Below are 27,769 nucleotides of genomic sequence, written 5' to 3' on the forward strand. Positions count from 1 at the left end.
ACCAAAATTACCGATTTCTTTACAAAAGAGAGCCCTTCGTAAGTGTATATTTAATTCAAAACCAAGCAGCATAAGTAACTGTGACATGGCAACGCAGAGAAAAAAATGTAAATGCAAATAGATGAAACTAAATGAAAGGAATGAAAACTCGTGTTACAGCGCAAATTACAACTAAAATGGGGCTGAATACGACAGCAACTACACATTGATCATGTTTATTCCTTTGAACAGAGTATGCCGGGATACGACACCGAAAGTACCTGAGCACATCATCGAAATGCGTCCTTCCGTCGCCCATAGGATTGTACAGATGTATAGGCAATATTTGTTTGCATCGCAGGAGAATCAGTATCACAGATGAGAAGTCGCCATGGAAGCTACGAGAACTATATGCGGTCTGTGGCTTGGTTGGTTTTAGAGCAAGGCGGGCATCATGTACGTTGTAGAGATCGGAGCAAGGCGGGCATCGTGTACTTTCTAGAGATCGATGATTAGACGATCGATTAACTGCAAATAAATAACCACCTTTTTAAATGCCTTAACGAAATACTATATTTACAGCCTTCATTATCGCAGCGTACTATTCATCTTCGATGTCAAACCTAAAACACTGACTCATCGTTTTATTAAATCAAAAGTACTCATCAAGTTTTCTCACGTACATGATGTCCGCGTTGGTGTAAAACACACCTGCGCAGACAGTTCCGGTATACAGATACGAGTAGGGGCAGAAACAAAGCAACAAAAAGTGTGACGGCAGCTGCAGCTGTGCTCACAGCAGTGAATCGATAACGTCGTTCAAGCGTAAAAACTTGCGTATATGACGCAGGCAAGGTTCGGGTAAGTCATCCAGCTGAGCCTTCCCGTCTTCTCTGGGCCTGCACTGCAGACATTCGCGCATCACGCCTGCGAAGCGCATGAAAACGGCGAAGTTCTTCATCCACAACGCGTAACGAGAAATCAGTTCTGTTGCTTCAGTTTTCTTGCCGCATGCCGACTGCAGAAGTCCATCAGTTAATGCTGGAGAGTCCCAAACCTTCTCAAAGGCCTCTGCCATGGACTTCACGTGGATGCCGGTGACGAAGCGAGTAGCGCGCTTTATTAAGGCTCGGTTCCTGTGCACGATGTCTTGGATGTTCAGGCGATCATCCATACACTCTTCGCTGTCAAACAAAAATTTCACGCACTGCAACGTGTAGTTGTCCCGAAGTTGTGTCTTTGATAGCTCCGGGATGAACTGGCTGAAAGCTGAATCGTTGGGAGATCCAAAGACGAACACACGCAGGGTTCTGCTTCGGTTTAGAAGACTCACCACTGGTTCAGCGTCAACTCTGCCGTACCACGTCGAGAACTCGATGGTTAGTTTCCTGATGTTCGGATTTTGGCACACGGCATCGCATATAGCGGGTCCGCACACATTCCAACACTGGTTACAACAGCGGCAGTCCACTAACAATATCAGGTTTTCAATGCAAGTCGCCCCCCGGATGAACTGAACAATGGCAGTGTCGGCTGGCTCTGTTTCACCAGTAACACATAAAATAGAGTAGACCTGGAGCACGATGCGCGTACGGTTAAAATAAGTGGGAACATAATCCGCAATGCTTTGGAGCCGACGAAACGGCACGGCTATCCTGGGGCATCTCCATGGCCAGGGGCATCTCCACAGCAGGGGGCACAGGGCGCATCTCCATGGCCGAGTGAACGTGTCTGGGTAGTACGCCACACAGAAGCCATCGACAGTTACCGTGTCTTGTAGGCCATATTCAACGAGGATGCTGCAGATGTCTAATGCTCTTTTACCGAGGTGTTCAAGGATGACCTTTAGCAATTTCGTCGATTTGACCGCTCGGCAGAATTCCTGGCACTCTGAGAGGCTAAAGCCCCACATAGAGAACTTAAGTTCTTTAATCGAAGTATCGTTCTCTAGAAGAGCGGATATCCAGGGCCTCACATGGTTGGCGTCGTCATTGCCGTGGATAATTTGACACCTTGGGCACTCCTGTCCAGTATAGAATTCGAGCCACACTTCACTGGCCATGTCGCGGGACGTGAAGCTGAAGCGCCTAAGAGCATTGTTCTTGCACAGAAGCCATTTGATTGGTGAAGCATACTCCAATTTGTGCGTCATCACCTCTAGTTCAAGGCTAGTCAGCACCTTGTTAGCGGTCAGGGCGTCGCAGATAGTCCAGACGTCGATCTCTGGACCCTCTCTCGGTGCCGTTATCTTCACGGACGTCAGAGACGAACTCAGTTTCAAATATGCGCCAAGGGCGATATGAGGGTTGCCTGGGCCGTAGCATAGGTTGCCGCTGTTTAAAAGTTTTGTTGATATCGACAATTCAGTTATACTCCTGTTCTGAAACAGGGAATCCATGAAGATTTTGGCAGCCGAGTGTGTCACGTGGACATCAATAGCTACGAGTTTTGTCAAGGAAGCAGTCTGCACGAGCAGAGGCGCGAGATCGTCGAAAAAATGCCCGATTACGTCTACTCTCAGTTCCAGCGATTCCAGGTTTGTCAGGGAAACTACAGCCAAGGCCAGGGCTCGAGGAATGACCTTAGTTGACTTCAACTGCAGATAGAGCTTCTTCAGCCGCAGGCTATTGCGAATCGCGAGGCATACAATTTCTTCATGACCGCTGAAGATTTCGTTGTTGATGGTAGCTCCCACAACACACCGGTGCTTCGTGAGCAAATAGTACAGGAGCACAGAGGCCCTCTGGCTGTCTTCCATGGAGGCCATTCCTCTGATATTTTCGTTGTCACTCGACGGAAGCAACATCAGCTGCGAGGTGTCGTCTTCTTGGAGTTCAAGCCCGATGACCCAGAAAAAGCCATTCCACGCTTTCAAGTCAGTTGCGATGTGGCACAAATGACCTTCCCGGTGTGTGCAGGGCCAGAGGTGGTCGACATCTAGTCCAGCATATTTGCAAAAGGCTTCGTAGGTGTCCTTCAGTACTATGGACTGTACCACAGATGTCTCATAATCGGGAGCCTGCGCATCATCGGAATCCTGCCCTTCTTCGGGGGTGTACGCCTGTTCGGGAGTCTGTGCGTCTTCGGGAACCTGACCCGCTCCAGGCGTGTGATCGCCTTCGGGAACCTGATCCGCTCCAGGCGTGTGATCGTCTCCGTGAATCCGAACCTCTTCGGACCTCGAAACCTTTTCGGGGAATGAAATCTCCATCAGGCCACTTTTAATGGCGACGCCGTCTCCTGCATGCTTCCGCTTGAGCATCGCGATCGCACCGGCACGTCGTCGGTATCTTCACCACTGCGAGAAAACCAAGTGACAAATGTAAGGCCATTGCTGTAAATAACTCCACATGTTTCCTGTCACGCACACTTGACAGCAACGCGTCCTCATCGCCACTTAGAAAACCGGAAAGTAATTCCTGCGTTCACCTCAAAGTGGGGCTTGGTGCAATGTTAGTGCACATTAAACAATCCCAGGCGGTCGAAATTTCCTGAGGCTTCCACTGCGGCACCCCACTCAACATGAGTAGTTTTGGGACGTTAAACCCTACAAACCAAACCAAACCAAACAAATTTGAAATATAAACCGTTTATTGCATTTTATTGCAGATGTGCCATGCTAGTAAACCTTGATGTTTCAGCCCCATCGAGACTACAATTAAAGTTATCTTAGTTAATTCGTGAATAGTTTCCTGGTGTGGCAAAGGCGATGACTACAAAACGATACACTCGTATACCCCTGTGTGTGTTGCATGTCAAGCAAACTGCGGTTAAGCAAAGGCGAGGGGAAGTTGGATATAAGCTGCCCGCATAAGCAAAGTCGATGTGGTAGACCAAACCATGGCAGTCGCGCTATCCGAGCTTTTCGACCGTCAGTACTTTTAACAGTAAAAATAACGACGGCTGTGTACGGAAAGTGCGCACAGGCGGGTGAGTACGAAAGACGCACGAGCTGGCGGCCCATTGCAACAACGTGAGCATTGTACACAAAAATGCATTTCAAAAGCAGTATATAAAACAGGCAGAGTATACAGTGCGATCTGACGGGGGTTTTGTGCAATTTTTGAGTACTGCCCGACTGCGCTGCAGCACCTAGCATACTACCTATATAGGCTCCCAAAGCATCGCTGGGCGGCGCTGCGGCTGCTGATGGGCAACGCCATCTGTGGCAGAAAAACACACACTGGGACGCCGCCGGCTCGGCTCGCTGCCTTCGCGACGTGCGCCGCGCGCTTTCTCTGAACGAGCACGCGCCCCCGCAGGCGCATCGCAACATGCCGCCTGCATTCCGTCTTGATTATTGGACAACCTGCCGCGTATTTCCATGGAGGAAACGTAATTATAGGCGAGAAAATTTTTGTTCACGTCAGCACTGTAGAGCAGGCGACAGACGGCGATGAGTAAATATTGATTGTGAATGCGTTTCTCACGTTAGCGAAAACGTAAGAAGTTTATCTCGAGGTAAGTCAGCTATGCAACTATATTGTCTTATATATGTTTAAAAACTGCGGAAGTATTATCAGTACTCTGAGATAAAGTTGCTCGCTTGTTGATTATTGTTTTGGCCTGCAGCATGAGATCTATATACAGTTTTGTTTTTATTATTACGATGTTACTAAAGCAAATCTTGCAGTAGAAGAATAAGCTATAGTCCGAAGGAGATGTTTCTTAAAAGGCACGAACGCTAGCAATCTCAAAAGCACATGCGTGTTCCGCGCACTGCACGCGACATAACCGGCTCGCTGGCTCGGAAGGAAGGTGAAATCCAAGCTTGTACTACAATCGTGCTTTATTTCGGTTCTTACTAAATGGTTGTGCTTCATTTATACTTGGTTTGCATTTACGAAACCTGTGACGCGAATAGGGTGCTCCGTGCGAGTAGTGTCAATCGAGCCATAACTAGGATCGCCTTTGTATTGCATCCAACATATTTTGGTTATGAATAATAATAATAATGTTGGTTTATTTATTGGCCAATTTGCGGAAATCTGAAAAAGCGGCTCAGCCAAGCATGTTTTCCACCCCCCCCCCCCCCCGAAAAAAAAAAAAAAAGGCCTCGTTCCTATATATTCTATTGGTCGTAGGGCACGTTCACACATCGTTATCGATCGCGGACGTCGCACGCTGGATATCTGTTGATATGGTTGCTTTCAGAGCACTCGCAAAGCAGGGAGAGAGCACAGAAAATCGGCAAAGCAAGACACGCGCGGAGCGAAGAGCAGAATAATCCTCTACCCCCTTCACTTCGTATAGATGGTGTTAAACCATTGTACTCTTTTGATGCCTCTCTGAGACGTCTTTGTCAACTGTCGAACATTTCTGAGTTTATGGAGAAGGGGAAAATGGGCCCTCTTCGTTTCCACAAAGAACGCGAGACTTCCCAGAATGCTGTCATGCGGTTGGAAAACAGGTCTTGTGGAAACGCTTCCAATGAAATCTGCAAAGTTCCACACGTGAGCCTCGTCTTTTGGCGCTTCGCCTACTATTGTGGCTACCCATGACACAATGCTACTTGGTACCTCCATTTCGCTCCAGCGGAAGCGTTTTTCTATCGCCAAATAACCGCCAGGCGCAACTCGATCGCCGCACGTGCACAGGAAGCTAGCGGAGCGTCTGCTCCGGCGACGTGCCATCGTTTCACATTTCGCCACCATGCCAGGCATGCGGCGCTGTCATCGCGCGGCGAAACTTGAGCTTGGGTTCCCTATGGCGTATCGCCTTCGTCAAAGCACCCAGTACTGCATTCCCGTCCAGTCTTACCAGCTTCGTTTGCGCTGCTTGTTGTAAACCGGTCTGGCTCCAGCCGCATCACAAAACTCACAGTTTAAGTCAGCAAACCTCAAAATGCAGTGGTTTGGTTACGTTTATGGTGCTTACCGCTCCCCTACAGCGTCAAAAAGCGACGCCGTAGTAAAGGGCTCCCGGGGTTCTGTAACGCGCACTGATATCGCACAGTACACAAGCGCCTTGCTTTTCGCTTCCATCGAAAAGCGTCCGCCGCAGCTGCGATTAGATCAAGAAGCAGTCATTTTTAAATTGCGGTTCCAAGAGCTTAGTCTCATTACGATAACAAGAACACCGTTCGTGCAGTGTATGGGCAGCTTATTGCAGCGCACACAGCAGCAGAATACGCGGCAGCCGGCATCGATTTGTATCATCACCAAAGCATTTACACTTAATAGAGAGATTTAGCTTAGCGTAATCCGCGATCCGCCACCGCGCGTTCCACTGCGTATGCCCAGATCCTCTTGATGCCGATAGATGGCGCCACATACTTGATGTCGGCACCAATCAGCTTGCGCGCCCTGCCCACGCGCCGTAGAGGATCACGGTAAGCTAAATATCTCTAATATAATAAGGTCTGGTATGACGATGTCATGACCTTTTTAACTGAAACCCATCTTGAACGAAAGAAACGTTCGCGCTTAATTTGCCACAATGACACAAATAAAACGGATGATGTTGTTGTTGGCCTCTTGAAGGCACGTACCCACCATTGGGGATTGGCCAAGGTGTCGTCATACACAAACTCGATTACCTGAACAAGTTTGACGCAAAGCTAGAATCTTTCTTTTCCTTTTTCGTTTTTCTTTAGAGCAGTGGCTTCGACGTAGCTATCGCCTCTTAATGCGCATGCATTCCTTGCCTCATGGATGGTAGACGAACTATCCCCTAGAGTTAGCGCGAATTATCATGCATTGCGAAAAAATAAAAATTCATAAAATGTAATTAACAACAGATCATAACCAAGATTATATATATATATATATATATATATATATATATATATATATATATATATATATATATATATATATGTGTGTGTGTGTGTGTGTGTGTGTGTGTGTGTGTGTGTGTGTGTGTGTGTGTGTGTAATAGTTAGTAAAAATTATTGGCACTGATTATGATAGTACTACAGATAGTGATATTGTTGGGAGCCAGCAAAACTTGGCCACCTGAACCCCCAAAAATAGACCTCGTCAGGGCTTGACCAAAATTGGCATCGAGGTCAAATTAGAATGGGCTACCCCCAACCTCGTCGTAATTTGGCTAACATTGATGTTGAATCGAACTCTAGTAAGGTCAGTGCACTATAACTTCAAATTGAGGTGGGCCACCTCCAAATTTGACGATATCCAAAATTTGACATCGTCCAAGTTTGACCAAACTTGGTGTCTAACCGCAGTTTGAGGATCGCCAACAAATGGTAACTTGCGAATTTAGATGCGCCACTCCCAAAATTGGTCCTCTGAACCCCAACATTTTATTTCTGCAATTTTAACCAGTATTATTGGCCACTAAGCAATAAAACGAAGCCACGAAATGCAGAGCTCATACTGGAACATCGCGTCCGGTGCGTGGATATGTGCATTTGCCGCCGCCGCTGCCAGTGGCTCGGTTCATATATTTGACAAGAAGCAACATGGAATGGTTGTCATCCTGTAAACAGATACTAGAACCGTTCCTCCACCGCACCCCTTCGAGTAGAAGTATCTTTTTACCGTGTAGCGGCATCGCTGATCGGCTTCTCACTAATCCGCTCGTGAAATAATTGCGCACCTCGAATGAATTGAAAACTTTGGTCGCAGCGTACGTACAGCACCTTCGTACTTTCTCACCTCTTCTTCATTTTTAAAGCGCACCGAATACACGAATCTGAATAGAACGCATCGAAAAGCTCGCTCCTTCGAAAAGGCGGCATCACTTTCAAAATGGCGGCAAAATCATACAAATGTCCTTTCGAGCTGTCAGACGGCTCAGCGCGCAAAGCACAGATGTGGTGGGATCTTTTCTTTCTCACAAGACTTAAATAACAATGTTTTACTGTCCACTACATCCACAGTTTGCGTCGCGCGAGGACAGCTCCAGAAGACCCCAGTTCGAAGGTAGTCCTGACTGCGATCAGGATATGCTAGCGGACCAAGTAAAAGCAAAAAAAAAAACAAGAAGCAAAACGTACGTTTAAAAGCGAAAACATAAAAAACAGTCAGCGATCGAAAGGCCAAATGCCAAAATAAGATTAGGAGGCGAGTTGTAAGCAAGAAAACCAGCGAGCGCGTCTCCGGACCGCGATTAACGTTTTCTAATGAAAGGCGATGACGCGATGCTTTAACTTAGTCGATATTTTGCGTAAGAGGAGGTGGTGTGATAGCCCAGAATATTCTTTATATAGTGCGCGCACAAAGCAGGCTTTGTAATATTTATCTCTTCTAGCAGCTGTGAAAGTTATCTTTGGCGCTCTTGGGCTCCGTCGCGGCGTTATGGAATTAAATATATGACTTTTACGCGTTTCCCAACCGGCCGACTCCTGAAACGAATGTAAGAAAGATAGGAGGATAAATGATTTTCACCTAATTTTTCGGTGTTTGTTGTTTTGGATTGTGCATGTATTAAAGAAACTTCTAGCAAATTTTGGTTGCAACCCATTCGTTAGAAAAATAATTTTTATTTTTATTTTTTTGCGAGATGGGGTGCCAGCTCGCCACCGAAAGTGCATTTGAACGGTGATTTCAAGATGAAGCCGCATAGCGGGCAAGAAACAGAACGCGGACTCTATCCTTTAATCAGAATTCTTGTTATTCGCGCTCTGTAGCCGAAAAGGACCTGCTATCGAGAGCTCATCAGACAGCTAAAAGATAAACAAAAAAGGCGAATTTTGAGTCATGGCAACAGCGGATTGGCAGGTAAACCGAAATGGAAAGTTGGATTCACTGAAACACGGCACGTAAGCTTCGAACGCTCTTTTCGCACCACTGGGAACCAAAGTGCTCGACAAGCTGGAGGTAGAATATGGCGTCTAGACGAAAAGCCACTCTCAACAAGCAACCAAGGCAAGCATTTCACAATCGGAGGATAGAGCACTGAAGAGCTGTAAAGCTGGAAAAAAAAAAACGAAGCAACTAGAAGCAATTGTCACACAGCACCATGGTAACTTTTATCGATTAATTTAGGCCCTAAATTTTAATAGGATATTCTGAAATCATTGAACTCATTTTTTTTCTCAGTATACGCTCTGCAAGAGCACACTCATTAGGAAAACTATACCATTTCCAAACTCATTCGTCAAAACTCATTGCTTACAAAATTGTCATTGGACTAAAGTTTTGTTCATAACAAGATAAGGTACTTTCTTGATTGCTAATTATTTTCTAAAAAGAAATAGGTATAAAATATATGACATATAATGAGAAGAGAAAAAAATCGTTTTTAAGGCCTCAGGTTTTTACAAAAATGTTATGTGGATTTAAAATCCACTACGGTGCAGCGAAAACAACACAAGAAAGAAGACACCACGTGCCCACACTACCAACTGTTAGAAAAGGGACATGTTTAAACAGTCGACCATGCGTATGCACAAAACCTAATCGCTCTCAACCCTGCTGATACCGACCGGGTTGAGTGTGATTAGGCTTTGTACACACGCGTGGTCGAGGGTTTAAATATGCCTCTTTTCTTTCAATACATAGTTGGTAGTGTGGGCCTGTGGTGTCCTTCTCTTTCTTGTGTTGTTTTCGGTGCGCGGTAGTGGTTTTATAAGTCATGGACCACCTCTCCCCACAGACCGTTATTATATTGTCATATGGAACCCGCAATCGGCCTTGCCCTGGACACTGAACAGCCTAAAAGTTATCCCAGCTCAATTGGTTAGTATACATCTTCATGATTTTTGAAATGATAGTTTTCATAAGCCGCCAACGTACTCATTATGACAGCTAGAACTTATTTCTTTTTGTGTAAAGTGATGAAAATTAGAATATATTCTAATGAGAGGAAGATAATGAGTACCGTCCCTGAAAACTTTATTGAAATTGGAGCAACAGCCCAAAAGCTAACCCTTTAGCTCCGCATTCCCTCTTACATGACGACAGGACCGTGAGCCTATCGGCGAGACAACATAAAAAGCATTGCGGTCTATGAATGGCCCAAACAATAACGGCAACTACGAAGACCCGCACAAAATACGCATAGCACTAAAAATAAGGCCCACAGTGGGAACTTGCTCTGCTGCCTCAACTAAATTAAGCCTTGCAAATGATTACGCCCACGATTGTGACAGCACATATGACAGCCAAAATAGACGCCATTAGTTTGCAGAATCTGTTAAATCTGTCTCCATCGAACAGACATTGTGACATAGATAATAAAAATCCGACCAAGGCCGTCTCTGGGCGTTGACAAACATGTACGTGCACGGTTTTCCTTTGTTATGTCTCCATGACTGGATTTGATTGGCCACTGGCGAGACTGCAGGCGTCCAATGTGGCCTATTTATCGCTAAATACACAGTACATAATATGCAACTTTATCAAAATGCCGCCATTGGCTCAGCGCTTGGGCCCATGAGTATGGCCTTTTTTCCTGTAGCGCACCGCTGTTGCGAATGTGAGGCGAAGTTTGTTCGACGGAGCGGGCTATCAAGGCTCCCTGGACAATTTTCTGTAGAAATTCCTTTGCAATAATGGGTTGGGTCTCGCTAGCCGACGCAGAGATTAGTGAGTCATCTGTGGACACACCGTAGCCCTGTTTACATGGACTTGACAGAGGTGGTCGAGTTGAGGAGCTTAACTCAGTGGACTCGACCCTGCCGTGTTTACATGAACCTGACAAGCGTGCTTAGAAAGATCATAACGAGCGGCGATCACGGTGGCGCTTCGCGTCGAGGCGACGGTGCAACGCAGCGAAAGCTACGCAAGTAGTCCGCAATAAAAAAAAAAAAAAGGAGGCGTGTCACTACGCACTCGTTTAAAGCCCCTCTACTCTCGTTTTGTGGCCGAGGGGTTCCTGCAGAAACGGGCTCTATTCTGAGCATACTAGTTTGCAATAACTTGCTTCGCGTGCCTAGACCTCTTCGCAGTGTGGATATTATCAAAAAAGAATGCGCACCGAAGAACCATTTTCTCAAAAAGAGATGCGCAGCGCGGAGGGCACAGCCAGCGCCATCTAGTGGCACAGCTGGCAAGGTTGCGGGGCAGCGAAAACGCGACACGAACGAAAACGGCATAAAAAGCATACAAATTCACCAAATCCGCTCCTTTCTCCCGAAAAAAGGCGCTCTTTATGAAGTTGATGGCAAATGTAAGATGTATTAAGCTTGCAGACAAAATAACTATTATTTCCTCTCGTCAAGAGCAGGCACTAACTATTTTTCATCTCGGATGCGGAGAGCGCAAACAAGAGCTGTAGCTTTGGCAGTGTTGAACTTGATGTATGAAACGGAGTATAGCAGACGGCACCCGATTCCGGTTTTCCCCGCGCCTCTCTACTCTCCCACTGGGCCCCAACTCAACTCGAACGCGTTTACATGCTTCCTGAAGCGGTTCCGATTCGCCTCCACCCGCCCCCTGCGCCGGAGTTGACTCGACAGCGTTTACAGGAACCCTCTAACCAGTTTTCGACCCCATAAATCAACTCAACCCGCTCCTGCCGGGTCCAAGTAAACGCCGCTCGTGACAAACCTTTCACAAGGCACTTGTGAACCTGGCCTGCACTAGGTATACAATGCGTGCAGTTTCGAGGGCCTAAAAGATGCTAGCACTGTACGCAGTTATTGTGGAGCAGTTCGTCGCGTCGAGGAAAAGCGCGTGCACCGAACTTCGCCCCAACCCCTTTTTGTTTCGCCTGCCATCCTGGTAAAAATATCCGAAGTGGCTTCGCGCATGCCGTTACTGGAACAAGGTTCATTACATGCAAACACCGAATTGCATGTTCTCAAAAAGGAAATTATTAAAATCCAGCTTAACGTGCTAACTTACTATAGTTGGCATTCTTCAACTTTATCTGATGTTAGCCGACATCGGTTTTGCAACGCCATGGATCACCTCCTCTGAAACACACGGTATGTGAACACGCATCGATCACTGCTTTAGGATGAGTATAGTATAGTGAGCCCGGGCATGCGTTAAAAAAATCGGGACGCCATTACTGACTATAGATAAGCGTGAAGTTTGTAAACAAAGGTGGCGCTGCGATCGGCAGCGACATGGGGTGTAGGTAAAAACGCAGCGTGCTACACTACGCCATGCGACGCTGCTTTCTAAACCAATTCGCGCGTGCAAATATTCTGAAGTCTAAGATTCGCTTGTGCTTAGAAATGGTTTGGTTTATTCCTAGAGAGTAGTTCAGGTACTTTTGCAGCCGATTACTACTGGAATTACCCGACTAAGAGCTGCACTGGCTTCCTTCTCCGTGGCCTCAACAGCGCGCAGCTACGGTGGTCGGCTGTAAAGACTGATTGAGTTAAATGAAAACGACAAAGCGCGATGCATAAGCAAAACTAATAGCCAACATTGTTCACCTCCAGGGCCTATTGCTAGCGCATGAACGGAAGACAACGATATGAATGACTTGAAGTATTTTCATGTGACGACTCTTTTGATGGGCTTTCTGCGGCTCCAAGCACTTTCACTCTAAGAACAATTATTACTAGCTAGTATAGGGAACTAGATATATTTCTAGCTCACTATAGCTGCGACTTAAGTGGCAGGATTTCATCGAATAAGAACTCAATTTCTTAGTTCTTTGTAATAATTCGCCTATAATAATAATTCGCCTTTGTAATAATTCGCCTAGTGCGCTGCTGCACTGTTCTATCCTGCTCGATAAAAAAAAAAGAAAAAAACGTTTCACGTCTGTTTCATAGTACAGACGCGTCAAGATCATTCACAGGTTACTATATGCACGAAGGCTTTAAAGAATGCTCTCATTTTGTTTTCTTGCTCTACAGGAGAGGTGCGTGAGCGCAAATGCAACATTCTCTACGATCACGTGCAGCACAATTTAGGCTATCTGGTGACCTGTTTTAACATACTTGTAACATATTTATTCAAATGCGCGCCATCGAATTCTGCTTATTTCGCACACCTCATAGCCGAGTTCACTTTGGGACATTAAACTTTATATGCCATATATACCATACTTAAATATCCTGCTATATCAGTAGTAGATTGTACGTGAATAGTTAATTCGTTTGTCAGGCTTCTAATCACCTTCAAAAGAAAATTTAATAATCGGAGAAATAACGCTGCGTGGCTTTGCCGAGATCCTAACAATTTTTACTCGCCTTCTAGGACTGGTGATGAAGAGTCACTCGTTGAAACTCGCGAAAGTGAAGACAGAAAAGCTACTTCACAAGTGCCGGCCGTTGCGGCAATATCGCGCTGGAAAGACCGCTCAAGGTGACTGCAGTTACCTTCGCAGAAGATTTTGTGTCCTTTTCTGTACGAACATATAGGGAGGTTGCACGAAACGCCGAAAGCGTCATTTTCCTGTGCAGTGCAGGAGTCGACCATGTAGCGGGCCGTGCAAATAGTGCCAAATTCGATATGGTTTAATGCAGTCGTGGGCTTCGCCGAAGCATACTAAAGCTCAAAAGGTAAAGTCCGAACAAAAAGAGTGTGGGTTTTTCAATACACCAAAGGTACGATTGCAGAAATGCAACACGACCAGGTGCGATTTGAACGTCGCAGACGAGAATGGCTTGCACCATGTGCCTCCTTGAGTTATCCAGGAGGCACTGCTTGCACGCATCAAAAGACAGCATTTACAGAAATCCAGACAAATATCAAGTGTGTGCACGTCATTTCGTGTCAGGATTGCAGTCATCGAAAAGTTTAGACGGCCGACCTGCAAAATGAACACGTGAAGCTAGAATAGTGAGCTCCTGCAGCAATCGGTGCCTCAATGTACAATATTCGAGGTGCACGAAGCCACTCTCGTCTGCGACTTTCCGATTGCTGGTCTTGTTGTCGCACTCGTGCAAGCGTACCTTTGGTATTTTGAAAAACCCGCAGTCGTCTCGTCCCGACTTCACCTTTTGCACTTGGTCTGCGTTCGGCTATTACAGCTCGGACCGCACAGTAGACCACCGCTTTGACACTATTTGCGCGGCTCGCTCCACGGTCGACTGCTGTACTGAACAAGAAAATGGCGCTTGCATGAAGCGAGGCATGCTGGGTAATCCGCCATGATGATGTCGCTGGCAGCAGACGGCAGGCAGCGTAGCCATGCTGAATTGAGCAAGTGCTCTGTCGTTTTCGACGGTCCATCGAGCAAATACACGGCTTTTTGTGCGCTGCCCTTACGTGCGTGCAATTGTCGGCAGATTCCTGAGGAACATATACGCGTCTTCGCTATCCCTGAAAAATTCGGCGCGCTATGAAGAAATGCAAAGCGTGCGACACGGACCTGTTCAAGCCACGCGAGAACTACTGACGGCACTATGCGTCTGGACCTAGCAGCCTGTCGACATCGCCAAAATTCATGATTTCTAGTTCTGGCAAGTAGTTTGATACTTCCCCGGATTGGCATCGATCTTGCGTATCTTGGTCCCTATGAGCCATTTGCATCGACATCGCTAGAGAAATCCTTTGCCTTCTCGCCCTCGTGCAGATCTATTTTTGAAATCGTGAAGAACCCGCAGTCGGCCTGTCCGATTGCGCCAGCATCGTCTGCGTGCACTACGCGACTATGCAGACGAGGCTGTGTGGCAATGCCGTGCAGCGTCGTCTGCTGCCAGCGACATCAGCGACCCAGCATGCATTGCTTCATGCAATCTCCGTATACACGGGCAGTACTTCAGGTGAATGGGATGTCACAGCGTCTCTTTAGTGCCTTTGATTAACGTCATAGGCACACGTATTATATGGCGTAAAAACTTCTTATGATTTGATAGTATATAAAACAAAACATGCACGATCTGCCTGGCGTTTGTTATTACGCTCTTCGTCGTGTGGTCGAAACGCATTACAAACATTAAAGTTTCAAACGAACTGATCAAGTTTCAATGCAGAAGTGCAGCACACGCTACCGCGAAGACAATCCGTCGCCGAAGTATACTTGTGTGACCGCAAGAAAGATGTGAAAGCAGGTGCCATTATCTTTTTTTGTGCCTCGTGGTGCAACTAACCGCACCACAACTTGCAGGAATATCGGGATTGATGCTCGAAAACACAGCAAGCGCTGCGCATCCGATGCAGATGGCGTGTGATTTTGCCTACACCCCGAAAGTCACTGCTGTAAACAGCGCCGCCGCATCTCAACTGATGTCACGGGCTGACGTCAGTCTACGTGTCTATACGAAGACCGGAGTAAAGCCCGTTTTCTATCTAAGAAATTGGCGTCTGCAGCTGCCTTATTTCCGTGCGGGCACTATCTTAGCTTGTAAGCCACGCTCCGGTGAGGCTGCTGTCGATATCAACAGCATATGGTCGCTAGGAAATTGCGTGCATTAGGCAACAGACGCATGGTTACCATCAGACACTCTCTCTGCAGGGAAAAAAAAAATGTTGAAGCCGCACGCCGCTGGTTGTTGTTTGAGAATAGACCCGCCATATTCCCATGGTCTGGAGAAAGACAGATGCTAGAAGGCGAATGGGGTGCACTTTGCAAGGCGTCCTTTTTAACCCGGTCACCAGGAGATAATGGGTTTCATTTTCGAGATGATTATCACAGTGCACGAAATCTAATCACCAGAAGTGTACACTGCAAGCGGAGAAGAATCTCGGGATGCTGATTAAGTGCGGGCTGCAGAAGTTACCAGAATCGCCTACAAAATGCGCCTATTGATAACTGCTGAATGCATGTCCAAGTTGGCAGAGATCTTCCATGTTGCTCCGAAGTAAAGGCCATAGGACATGACTGTCCGTAGAAATGCTTTTATCCTCACAGTCAACAAGAGTGGGACAGGGAGAGTCACTCCTCGCCATTTTACTTGGTCTCATAAGATGTTTGCAGCACTGTGAAAGGCAGGGGGAGCCCTGGCTCATGCACACTATTATAGTTATTGCGCTCCTACTGTTGCCCCCCCCTAATAAAGGGAGTGGCGGGGGGGGGGGGGGGGGGGAAGCAGTAAAAGCGATTACTTGAAAGGCCCGACCACATGGCAGAGTTGCTGTGGCGCGCGCCGGAGAGGGTGACGAAACACATGACGACTTATGAACTGTGGTCTTAAAGCCAAGGCATGGAGGAATCCTGGACGTTTGAACAATTGTCCCCCGCCCGTAGCTAAAATCGTCTTGAGAAGAGCGTATTGCCGGGCTAGTTGGTGATCCATTGGGTAAAAAATTGCGCAAAAAAACACAAAGGACAAAGAAGAACACATAAGACGTGTGACAAGCGCTTGTCACACGTCTTATGTGTTCTTCTTTGTCCTTTGTGTTTTTTTGCGCAATTTTTTACCCAATAAAATCGTCTTATTCAGCGACAACAGGAACCTACTGGGGAGAGGGAGGGAGGCAAGGAGAAAAAAGGCTAGGCATGCACGCAGACAAAAAGTGAGAAGTTCTTGCTTCCGCGGACACGAGTTTGGCCTGCGGCGGTGGATAGCTGGATGCCATCCCATGCGTGGCTTGCTGTTGTTCTCCTCCTGCGAATCATTTCCGGCGTCGACGCTGAGATATTGTATCGCACCGCACATGGCACAGCCAATAGCTGAGACGCTGACGCGGTATCAAAGAAACGCTGCCATGTCTGGTGTCGAGGCATTGTGTCTTGGAAAGAAACATCCGGCCTCCCCCCCCCCCCCAAAAAAAAAAAAAAGAAAAAACGTCTTGATGGGGGGGGGGGGGGGGTTGCATGGCAGGACCTTGTCAAATTATTAGCTGAGCCAGTATGAATGCTACGCTGCCATGTCTGGTGTCGAGGCATTGTGTCTTGGAAAGAAACATCCGGCCTCCACCCCCCCCCCCCTCAAAAAAAAAAAATCTGGATTGGGGGGGGGGGGGGGGGGTTGCATGGCAGGACCTCGTCAAATTATTAGCTGAGCCAGTATGAATGCTACATTGTAAGAGCGAAGCATGGGGTGGCTGGCTAGCATCCGCCTAGGTGGACGCGTCACTAGCACATACTGTTTTAGTTATCGAAGTAGCAGCATATTAAGCAAGCGCTGAACTGGGACTCTGGAAGAGTGTCATTTACGAATGAAGTTGGAATTTCTTCACCGCATTTACTTCAATACAACTACTTTTAACCTTGAAATGTATTTGTCCAGAAGGCGCGATCACGAATGAAAAATACGTGAAATGAAATGCCGTACTGATGTCTTCAAACGGTCTTTCTTCCCGTATGTCATCAATTAATGAAACAAGCTGCCTCATTCTGTTATTGATTGCCAGTGCCCTGTTGCCCGAATTGTGATGTGCATGTATCCTCCGCTGCTGTTTTCTACATTTCCTCTTCTTTCCTTTTTTTTTTCCCGTGAAAACTGACTGATATGTGAATGCACATTAGATTCCCTTTTTTCTATGTTTCATATATTCTTATCTATCATGTACAAACGGTTAGCACATGCTCTATGATTGATTAGTATATGTATCCTCCCCTTGCAATTATGCCTTCACAGCGCTGCGGAAAATGTAAATAAATAAATACCGTTTGCTCAAGCTTTCTACGACAATACGGCTGCCCATACTGGAGACTCTCAGACATATAACTGATGACAACACAAGTTCAGTGGGACTGCGGCAGGGATGGACAGAGTGTGCCCACGCTAGCAGGTCTCTGCAGTGTGCTAAGCCTCTAATATTGTCCTCATGAGGAGTATTTTGTTCCGGCGATTTGCAAGGCGAATTAACACACGTTTCTCTGTTCCGCGCACACATAAAGGAAAGAACGAACTGGAAAAACCATCTGAAACCTCTAAGATCTAACACAACGAAGTATCTTCAGAACCAGCGCCTCCTCTATAAATATAAGAAGCGCAGCAAAAGCACACCTTTGGAGAATGCGACAGAAGAAAAAATAAACAGAACTAATATACCGTTCGCGACAAGCCTACGGCATCCCCGTACCTGAAAGGCAGTGTTCAGTAATAAAGTGAGAATTTGTCAAAACATTTTCCTACGGCAGAAAAACGCGAAGCAAAACGAAGAAACATGTAGGGTTACGAGGCTCCGAGCACGCCAAAGAATTAAAGGAACACCACGTACGACTTCACTGACAGAGAATTCAGTTACTGCTTAGATCACGTTTCTATCTCAGTGCATTTTGGAGCCTTTTCACTGTGTTTACATCCTATCACTGAAACCCGTACCTTCAGAAAAGTCCGGCGATGACCTGTTTACCAAGTGCACACACATCATTTGCCCGCGAGACACATCCTGGCTACCACAAGAAAATCTCTCAACCACTCAACGAAACAATAATTTCTGTATGAAGCTTCGCTCACCATAGGCGTCTGGCAGGCAGGCGCCTCGCAGTGCAACACCAACGTTTTCGCGTCACTGCAGACGGCAATGATCACCGATCGACTGTTTGCAAGCAACTGCCGGATACACTGCTACCACTCACAGCTGAAGATAGTGTGAAGAGAAATCTGTGAACATACCAAAGGGGGGGCTTGGTGGGGAAGTGGGGAGAGATTTCGTGGGGGAGAGAAGGACGCCTAGCATGTGGGAGACCGCATGCCTACGCATGCGGCCTTTGGCAACACCCTCTCAATAGAGGGTGTTGACTTTGGGGTGAAGAAAAAGGGAGAGAGGCAAAATACACAAAGGGCGCCCTCCTTCTCCCCAACTACGGTGGTTGTCAACACGTGCGAAGAGCGGCAGCTGGAATGGGCATGATTCATTCTGGAGCTGGAATGCGCATTCAACTGCCAGACTCGATAAAGGTAAGAAAATAAAGGGGGGGGGGGGGGGGGGATGATGAATGAATCATCTTAGTTGACCGATCCCTGCAGCTAACTCCGAGATTTCTTCTCTCCTCGATCCTCTTCTGTTTCCCGCCGAAGTCCATGATAAGCCGTCCAAGCATTGCTGCTGATTTTATATCTTATTTCTTATAATGTTTTCAGCTTGATAGTGGGTTTCCAACTAAATTATCATTCGATGTCGATAACATACAAAATGCCTTCTTGCACCATCGCGCTGAAGCTTTCCTCATATTTTAACGCTGTTTTCGATAGTAATGCACGTTATGCATTGCTCCAAATGTTTAGCTGGAACGTCGCTTTAGTGCATTCCGTCCTTTTTTTTTATGTGAAGTGCTTCTATTTACCGTTCTATCATCGCTTATGTCAAGTAAATGTAAAACACGTTATATAGGGCTATTTGGTCTCGTACTTTGAGGGAAAAAAAAAAAAAAAAGATTGCCACACAAGTTTCGAAGAGGTCACTGCAGAGCTAATAGCTAGTTATATGTAGTTTTATAAAATGTATTAAAGCATTTGATAAACTCGGAAACAGCGCCTTCCTGCTGATTAAGCTGGATATGTTCTCATCTTTCATGTCGAAACGATTGTTGAGGCGATTCGTTGCTTCCCTTGCGTTCTCGCGTTTTCCTCTGGGGTTCGCCAGTAGCTTCCTCGGCCCTATATTCTTCACTGTTTTGGACATTGCAGAAATCATTGGGGTATTACAGACGATGTGCATTCTTTTAAAGTCTATCAATACTGTGAAGACTGTTCCCTATCAATACATTGAAGTTTTTCTTTTACGAATCGAAGGCAAAAAAAAAAAAAAAAAAAAAATCTCGTTCCGCTAGATATACATTAAACCAAAATAAATGAATGAATGAGTGAGTAATCTTCAATGATAAATGGAGCTGGCATGAAGGCTTGTTCAAGGGAGAGGGGTAGCACGTAGGGTCAGGAAGGTCAGGAAGAAATGAATGCACAATTTAGGGCTGTACCTTCTAAGAAACTTTTCTTTCTACTCTGCAAATTAAAGCATGTCCAGAAGCACGTTAAATTGTAGTACTGATAAAAGGCCCAAACACGAATACGCCCGCGTAGTTTTCATCTGCTCTCCTTTTTTTTTTTTTTTGAAAAAAAAAAAAACTGCACACATTTTGTTTTACATAAAGCAAAAAAGAAAAAGGCTATTCGCCTCATTTTCAGGAGTTATCAAAGGAATGATTCACCACCTAAACTAACCACCGCAAATAATTTTCAGTTATCGAAAAGGGAATACCAGTCGTCTCTTTAAAGATTCCTTTTTCACGTTTCGGCAAACAAATTAATTCCAACTCATTCGACTACCTGCGCCACGCTTAACCTGATACTCACAGCCACAGCCTAAACCCACACTGCACGTGAGGATCTCGCTTTTTTTTTTTTTTTTTTAAGTCCTTCTTTGCCCCCATGTATAATAGTGCTACTTATTCGAAAAGTTTACGAGGTGACATATTTGACGCGCGTGATGTTGCCGGTTTTGAAAAAAGCGTACTTCCTCACACCTGCATTATTTCCTGGATTCTTATTTTTCTGCCATGTTTAAAGTTTTCGCATTTTTATTACTTTCGATCTATTTTTTTTTTCTTTTTGTCCTTTGGTAGTTTTAATACCCGACTGACCTAAGGAAGTGAATTTACTTGCACTTGCTGGTTGTACGTATTTCGCTTTTCTTTTCTGTCTTGAAAAATACTGTTTTCGATCGATTATTTTAAGCATGATTGCGTCCATTCTTCATCTATGTGTGGATGTCAGATTCCTTGTGATTATTATTCTTATCGCTCACATGTCGTTTGCGACTGCATATTATTTTACTTATCATGTTATTGTTATCTTGTCTATCCTGCTTGGCCCTCGGGCTGAAGTATTTCGCAAATGAATAATATTAAAGAAAATTCAGGATTTATTGCCCCCTTTGCCACCCTCCCACCTCTACTCCCGATAGTGGTAGGGAGTGCACCCCGAAAGTTCACCACTGTAAAGGTAACGGGCGGGCGACGGTAACTGGATCACAATAGGGATCTGTTCACAAAAAAATGTCCCATTTTGGTAAAAGAAAATTTGCATACCAGACACCTACTAACGTTCGAACACTCGCTGTTTGCGCGTAGGGGCAGGATTGAGGCACCACGCGTGCGTGTACGTAGAGTCCGGTAAACCGGAACACGTCTACTCTAGTAGGTTGCTTCAATGACAAATTTCTAGAAACGCAAAAAAAGCATCAATTGACATGAGTGACAGGAGAGAACACGTTCAGTGAAGGGTGTGAACCAGGTTGAACGCAGCCCACTGTCGCCAGAACTTGAGATGGGAAACCTGCGGGGCCATTTTTAATTATCGAAGCCTACACAGTCTGCGGAGGCGGCCAAACTAGGGACATCGGATAAGGTGGTGCTCGTCCGCTGCCGGACTACAAGAAATACACATAAATAAATGAATAAATAAATGAACTAAACAAGACTACACCTTAGTTGAGTTGAACTTTAGTGGTTGTCCGAGGCTATAGTGCCTAGAATATACTAGTGTATTCTAGGCACTATGCTGAGGCAGTTGATAAGCGATGGCTTGGCGTCATCCGGTATCGCTATCCAGACCGAACGTCGCTCAAGGTCAACGTCTTGTGTATTTGAATTCCGCGCTTCTACTTTACGAAAGTGCGCCTTCCTGTTTGTTTGAGCACATGACTTTTAGGGCTGTGATTTAAGTTATCTAAACGTGAATTATGAATATTATATCTAATTTTAATATGCTATTTGCGTACTGTACAAAACAATTATTTTTCAGTTTACCTTACTTTTTTTGTTATGTCAAAAGGCGCCGCCAGTGCCGCTACAGTAGTGCAAAGCTGGCGGGCTTTCTGCATTGCAGTTTTCACGTTTTCATACTCGACGCAACTGAAATCATGGTAAAACATGTGCAGTTTCTAATGTTAAATCGACCCAAGCAGTGACTCTCACCAATATGACGTCTCTGAGCACTGAGGCAGCCTTGTGGGATCCTGCGGCATGGACGGAGTGCGGGCTGTCGTGCCGACAAAACGGAGCAAGCAGCGTGGCCTGCTACTGCGACCCTCCAGTGACCGATGTCGTTTCTGTGGCGACGGTAAGGTTCACAGATATCTTGCACACACCGACTCGTGGCTGCTTCGCCTGAACGATGACACGGATGATATGAAAGCGTACCTGGAATCCCGTGTAGCCTAAGAAGGCGGGATGATGCCGTCCGAAGCCGGAAACAGAGTGCGCGCCAGCGGCGAGCCGGGTTTAGGTTGGCGCTCAAGTCTGTCGCATGCGTAAGCGACCTCAACGAAGAAGTGCGCTTGCGTTGATTGCAGGTTGCCGCTTATTGCCGCTGCTTGACTTCAGCGCGGACTGTACTGGCGGAGGTGCTGTCTTACGCCAACCGCAGTTTCTGCCAAGTTAACGAATTCGGATTGCCGTCGAAACTGCCCTGCTGCGAGTCTGGACCACTGCGGCGCTTGGATACCTGAAGGCCCTTTTTCGTATGTGAATAACGCGGTTTGGGTTTATGCTGTTCATTTTGCGAAGCTGGCGCTGTCACATTGCTAGTGCTTTCAGGAGGGCACCGTATTTTTTCTCTATAACAAAAGTTAGCTTAACTACTGATCGCACCTGCAGTCTTGCCAAGTGAATACCGCAGATAGTTTAGTGACACTGCCGAGTATTATCGGCTGTGCTCCGAAGGGTACATTCGGTCTTGTAACTGCGCACATTAATTAAAAGTTACGTTTTGAGCATCAAAGTGCGAGTGAAATGGTTCATTTCCTGACTTCCGTTGTGCTTCCAACACGCTTTCCCAAGTTTAACACAGTGGTGCGCTTTAATAATGCTCGCACTGCGGCAGTTTTTGGGCCCAACTACACCTCTTGTGAAGGATTCAATAACAAATATGGAACTGTGGAACTGCTGTTTTGATTGTTCAGTGCAGAAAATTTAGCTTAGAACTAGCCTAAGGACTTGCAAGTGACTATTTTTGTATAATGTGCATGACTTAATTTTTTTCAGTTTCTCATTGACTGTTTCCTTTCTTCGGTTGCCATCATGGGAGCTAAAGCATAAGCTAGTACACAGTTGATTCTGGGTAAATAAAATAGCAATCCCAGTGGCAGAAAATTCCAACTTTTCTCCGTCCAGTATTGTCCCGCAGCTATGACTATGCAGTCAACCACTGAGTACATATCGTTCTCAAGTTTTAGGCACAACAGCTGCACTTTGGCAAAAGCAAAACACAAAACGGCATGCTTAAAATATGCCAGTTAGAGATGGATGGAAATTGAAATTTGCACCTGAGCACTGTGTATGTAGCTCTTGTGTACGTCCTTTCTGCCATCTGTCGCAAAATTTGTTCTGTTTTAAACACAAATAGTAACCAGCTTGTTCAAGCTTCCACATGAAACTTTAATCACTAAAAGCCACGGGATCACAATTGACCTGCAGCCCTCAGAAGCACTTGGTATCGGCACAAACAAATGCAATTCCCGGGACCCTAATCATTACCCCCCTTGCCCCTCCTCTGAGGCTTCAGAGCTTCATGAGCCATGCAGTCACAGTTGAAAAAAAAAACATCCATCATTCACGTGTTCGTGGGGAAGCCTGTGAATAAAGAGACAGCCCATCTTTTGTGTGATGTCTGGCATAAACGCAGAGTTAGGTACAAGATCAGTGAAAAACTATGTAACGCTGCAAATCCGACTCATGTCACTAACTTTTTCTGTCCTTATCCCGAATCCTCTCTGACAGAAATATAGAACACTCAATTGGCATGTCAGCATAGAAGTCTACACCAGTTTGCTGAAGAAGGCATGTTTTGTAGAATACCAGAAGAGGGCAAATACAGGCTGGCTGGCACATGCACATGCTGACAAATAGACAAACAGCGCTAGAAAAACGGGACAAGCTAGCAGACAAGTGTTCGCCCCGCCGGGGTGGCGCAGTGGTTACGGCGCTCGACCACTGTTCCCAAGGATGCGGGATCGAATCCCGACCTCGGTGGCCGCTTTTCAATGGAGGCGAAAAGCAAGGCGCCCGTGTGCTGTGCGATGTCAGTGCACGTTAAAGAACCCCAGGTGGTCGAAATTTCCGGAGTCTTCCACTACGGCGTCTCTCATAGCCTGAGTTGCTTTGGGACGTTAAACCGCGCAAACCAACGAGACAAGTGTTCATCTTCACATTTCTTCAGTCTTCCTAGTGCTCTTTTATTTTGTGTTTTGTTTTGTATTGCTCATATCTGCTTGTGGGCTTATGTAATATACCAGTAGAACTTTCCTCATTCTTGCACAAAAATTTGATTCCTTGAGGCAAAAAAAAAAAATGCTTCAAATTATTATTGAGCTATTACTGTGCTGCATCTGCGATGCCAGAGTTAATAAATTACATTTCATCAGCTCTTGACCTAATTACTATGATGGCCAATTTGGATCAACTTTACTTTCCTTGACTGGCATTCTGTCACTTAAATTCATCTGTATCTTTAGGAAAAGTGCAAGCAACTGTTGTCTAATATTTACTGTTAGCAAAACTGAATATATGGCTCTCCATCTGTGCAAGAGAAGGCTAGACAAGTATATATAGGGAGCCATAAATATAGCTCTTTATCAAGAGTCACTGCAACAAAAAAGCAAGCATGGAAAATTTTTTCTCCTCCAATAAAGCCAGTGCACAGAGTGAATGCCACTCCAGCAAGGATTGTTCGGTATTCCTCTGAATTTTTGCTGCCTCATTGGTAAAGCATGTACCTAGCACATGTTTGCAGTCCAAAGCAGCTAAGTTAGGTGTTCATCTGTACGTGTCCTGCGCTGTTTTGACTCACCACTTTCCCAGTTGGGAAGAGTGTTTCACAGCAGGTGGTAGTTTGTCTCGCATTCTTCGTATGACTTTTCTTCTGGCGCTTGCCAACAGTACTCGGCATTTTCCGCAGTTCACGCGATCCTCTTCAGTCGTTACTCTTCATGGAGCCCCACTTCAAGCACTCCAACATCGTTGACAAAGCTTTTCTTCGTTAAAAAGCCTCCAGTTAACACATCAACCATGAAAGGATTGGTGGGAAGCTCGAAACATGGCTTGAGTTCCTCGATTTTTTAAAACTGAGATTAGAAGTCCCTTTCAAGTTCCTTAAGCTTGGCATAATATTCACTAAGCTTATCCTTTTCTAGATCACTTTGAATCAATGGCAAAGGGGGTTCAGATGCAAGGTGGCTGGGGGCTGCATTATACATGCAGCTCTCATGCTGCAGTTTGGCCACCTCTTGTCTATGCCGTACAACAAGAGGCTAATTTGCTGTGCAGAAAACATGATCAAAAAATGGTTTTTCTTTCGCACCACTTGATTCAAATTTGTGATGCTAAGAGTGGAAAGGACATTGTGATGACTGTTTAGGAAGGGAGTGATGGGGCTGTCCAGATACAGAGATCCACAGCAGAAAATAGACTGTGACATCATCTGCAGTTTTCATGCAAATATGTCAGTGGCGATGATGCATATGATACATTTCTTTTTTTGCCTTTCTAGTTTGTAAAAGCCCCGTTTTCAAGGACAGCACCCCAGTGGAAAGTAATCAGTCGATGCAGGCCAACTTCAATTACTGCTTTCCCCACCACAGCGGCTCGACTGCTGACCCCGATAGCACAAGTTTGGTCCTGGCCATGGGGTCATTTTTCGACGGAGGCGAATGACAAGGTGCCCATGTACTGAGCGCTGTCTGTATCTGTTAAAGAACACCAGGGGGTCGAAGTTATCCATTGCCCTCCACTATAGCATCCTTCATAGCTTGAGCCTCATTAGGACATTAAACCTTACAAAACAAACCATTTGCTCCTTGATGTCCTACATTACATGTCCTGCTCATGTCCCTTTATTTTTTTAACTTCAGCTAATATGTATTTTATTCTAATTTACTCTTGAACTCTCACTGCTTTCTTTCCATGCCTTGTAGGGGCACGGAGCAGCTTTATTCACTCATTATCTTCAGCAAAAATTGATTCTCTGGTACTTTTTGACTATGCTGACATTTGTTCAGCAGCATAGCATGCATTTGTCACCTGCAAAATGTGGTGTAAAGATTTTGCGGCCAGACTATTCAATTTCATGACGTCCTTACTAAAAAGGAAGACTGACCGTCCTTTTAATGTGAACAGGGCTGTAAAGCCTATGGAATGCATGGCAAGAATTAGTGTTGATGCATACATCTTACATGCGAAGTCGGGGAGTGAGGATAGCACGGGTGACTTGCTTTTTCATTTCATCCTTGCAAATGCTCAGTTTTGAATTAGTTTTTTTTTTTTTTTTTTTTACTCGGAGTACTTAGAATGTAGTACTCTCTCAGTGTAAGTTGCCTTCTATTTGCCCTCGGTACATTTTCTTTTCTATTATTTCCTCATTCTTAGTCCCTGATATATTCCCAGCATATTGCGCTCTATTCCAGATCAGACGTAACTGCCATCTTCATGAAGTGCTTCTCAGTTGTTGGCAGATAAGGCTGGGCTTCTTTTTTTTAAAGCCATGTGAAGCTAGTGATTAGCAGCATATAGTCATGGACGTCATCAGGATATTGTTGCGGGGTGGCACAAGGAATAAGTTCAAATTTAGGGTAGTCATTACGCCTGCTGTGATGTTTCTCCTGACATCTTAGTCATACCTCCTTGCCATAAGTAGACATAATATAGGCTTCTGTACTGAAAAGCGCCTTTCTTGTCATAGTCTTTAAAATAAATTAAGCAGGGGATTAGCACACGGATATACACGCAGAAGCATTGCTTTGCTTAGCTTTGATTTACCACCATGCCAGTGAAGGAGGCCTAATTAAAGTCTCTAGTTAGTGCAGCTTGGTCAGAGGAGATGAAGACAGCGACATCTACAGCCTATCTACATACAGCCTATCACAAAACCGGCTACCAGAATGACACTGGTCTAATGCAGTGGCCTGTCAAGATGATCTCATTGCCTCGGCCTGGGTTTGAAACCCACTGGCAGTGAGGTTTTCCTCAAGCAGTTGCTTCAAGAAGGTTTCAAAGTCATCCCGGCAAAATTAAAGAATGCGTATTAAAAAGTGGTCGGCAGATTTTTGGTGTGTCTTAAGAAGCTTCTCATTTGGTGGCTGTGATCTCCACTTGGCATAATCACTTTCTGCACAATTAAGACAGTATTTGTTACAACAGAGTAAAGTTGCGGCCAGAACTCGAGAGTTCGAGGCTTTTAATTTACTTTGACTATGCTTAGGAGGTGGATGTAGCTTTGTCCTCAGTTCTCTCTGCTACCAAAACAAAAGAATTTCAATAGCTGAGGCATGCACGCTAACAAGTTCTAAAAGGCACATATTCCAGAGCCTTGTTTGGGTACTGAAACACGACTGAGGGCAGACAAACTGCAAATATTGCTGTAAAAATTTCTGTTGCAGTGTTCCACAAGCTTTCTGCAATTTTTTATATAAATTACTCACACGAAACATAGTGAAAAGAGCATGCTATCAAATGACTACAATGACAAACATTCATGAAAGGATAGGGCTAATATGATCAGCATGACTTCAAATGCTGTACAGTTGACTGTTGCATGATAGTTTTATATACAGGTAGAGAAAAAAAATTAGAGCAGAAACGCTTGTAAGAGAACAAGACAGTGCTTACAAATTGGCAGTGTGAAGCAGATATTATAAGTCAGCCCTTTTCTTATATTCCAATATCTTCATCACTAGAACTTGGTACGCCTGCACATCTGCTGTGATAATGATGGGAACCTCAAAGCCTTGAATAGACTTTCAGCGTGATATTTTGCTTAGGACCCCTCACTGGAAAGTGAGCATGTGAATCTGTTTGGCTCTGTTTTGTTCATTTTATTCATTTCCCTTTGATCAGGATCAATGCCACAATGGACTCGTGGCCACCCAATGTTTAACGATCGTCCTCTGCCTCCACACCACCCTGGTACAAGCGTCCTTGCAGCGTCCCTACCTAATGCCACGTGGTATGTTTGTGTTATTTCTCTTTCTGCGATCTCACAAGTGATCAATGAGGCATGTACTGTAGAACTTGGGTTCACATTTACTCTCCAACTCAGCTTGGACCCAAATGTCCTGATGCCACAGTCTCTAGCCATGTGTTTCTGTGC

The 27,769-nt window shown here is 45.5% G+C and overlaps 2 protein-coding genes across 6 annotated transcripts in view; one reads left to right on the forward strand and one right to left on the reverse strand.

Moving 5' to 3' along the window:
- On the reverse strand, positions 1-22,048 carry LOC146173271 (uncharacterized). 2 transcript variants are annotated; one of them, XM_084584773.1, is made up of 3 exons: positions 21,829-22,048; positions 21,604-21,737; positions 1-3,277 (listed from the first exon to the last, which is right to left on the reverse strand). In XM_084584773.1, the coding sequence occupies exon 3, from the start codon at positions 3,239-3,241 to the stop codon at positions 773-775; it is 2,469 nt and encodes an 822-aa protein (XP_084440899.1). In that variant the 5' UTR covers positions 3,242-3,277; positions 21,604-21,737; positions 21,829-22,048; the 3' UTR covers positions 1-772. The 2 variants fall into 2 exon arrangements, with proteins under 2 accessions (XP_084440899.1, XP_084440900.1); XM_084584774.1 differs by lacking the exon at positions 21,604-21,737.
- LOC146173272 (uncharacterized) overlaps positions 21,478-27,769 on the forward strand; it is a 25,013-nt gene continuing 18,721 nt past the window's right edge. For 2 of the 4 annotated variants that reach the window (XR_014702227.1, XM_084584775.1), the window contains exons 1-2: positions 21,478-21,748; positions 27,517-27,625. Coding sequence is in view for 2 of the 4 variants with exons in the window: in XM_084584775.1 (XP_084440901.1) it covers positions 21,608-21,748; positions 27,517-27,625 (250 nt within the window). In the remaining 2 variants the exon portion in view is untranslated. Of the gene's footprint in view, positions 21,749-21,876; positions 22,149-27,516; positions 27,626-27,769 lie in introns of those variants that run through there. The other 2 variants (XM_084584776.1, XR_014702228.1) reach the window with 2 other exon arrangements.

The sequence above is a fragment of the Amblyomma maculatum genome, chromosome 11, assembly GCF_055883805.1.
Source record: "Amblyomma maculatum isolate TAMU_Amacu chromosome 11, ASM5588380v1, whole genome shotgun sequence".
NCBI classification, from domain to species: Eukaryota; Metazoa; Arthropoda; class Arachnida; order Ixodida; family Ixodidae; genus Amblyomma; species Amblyomma maculatum.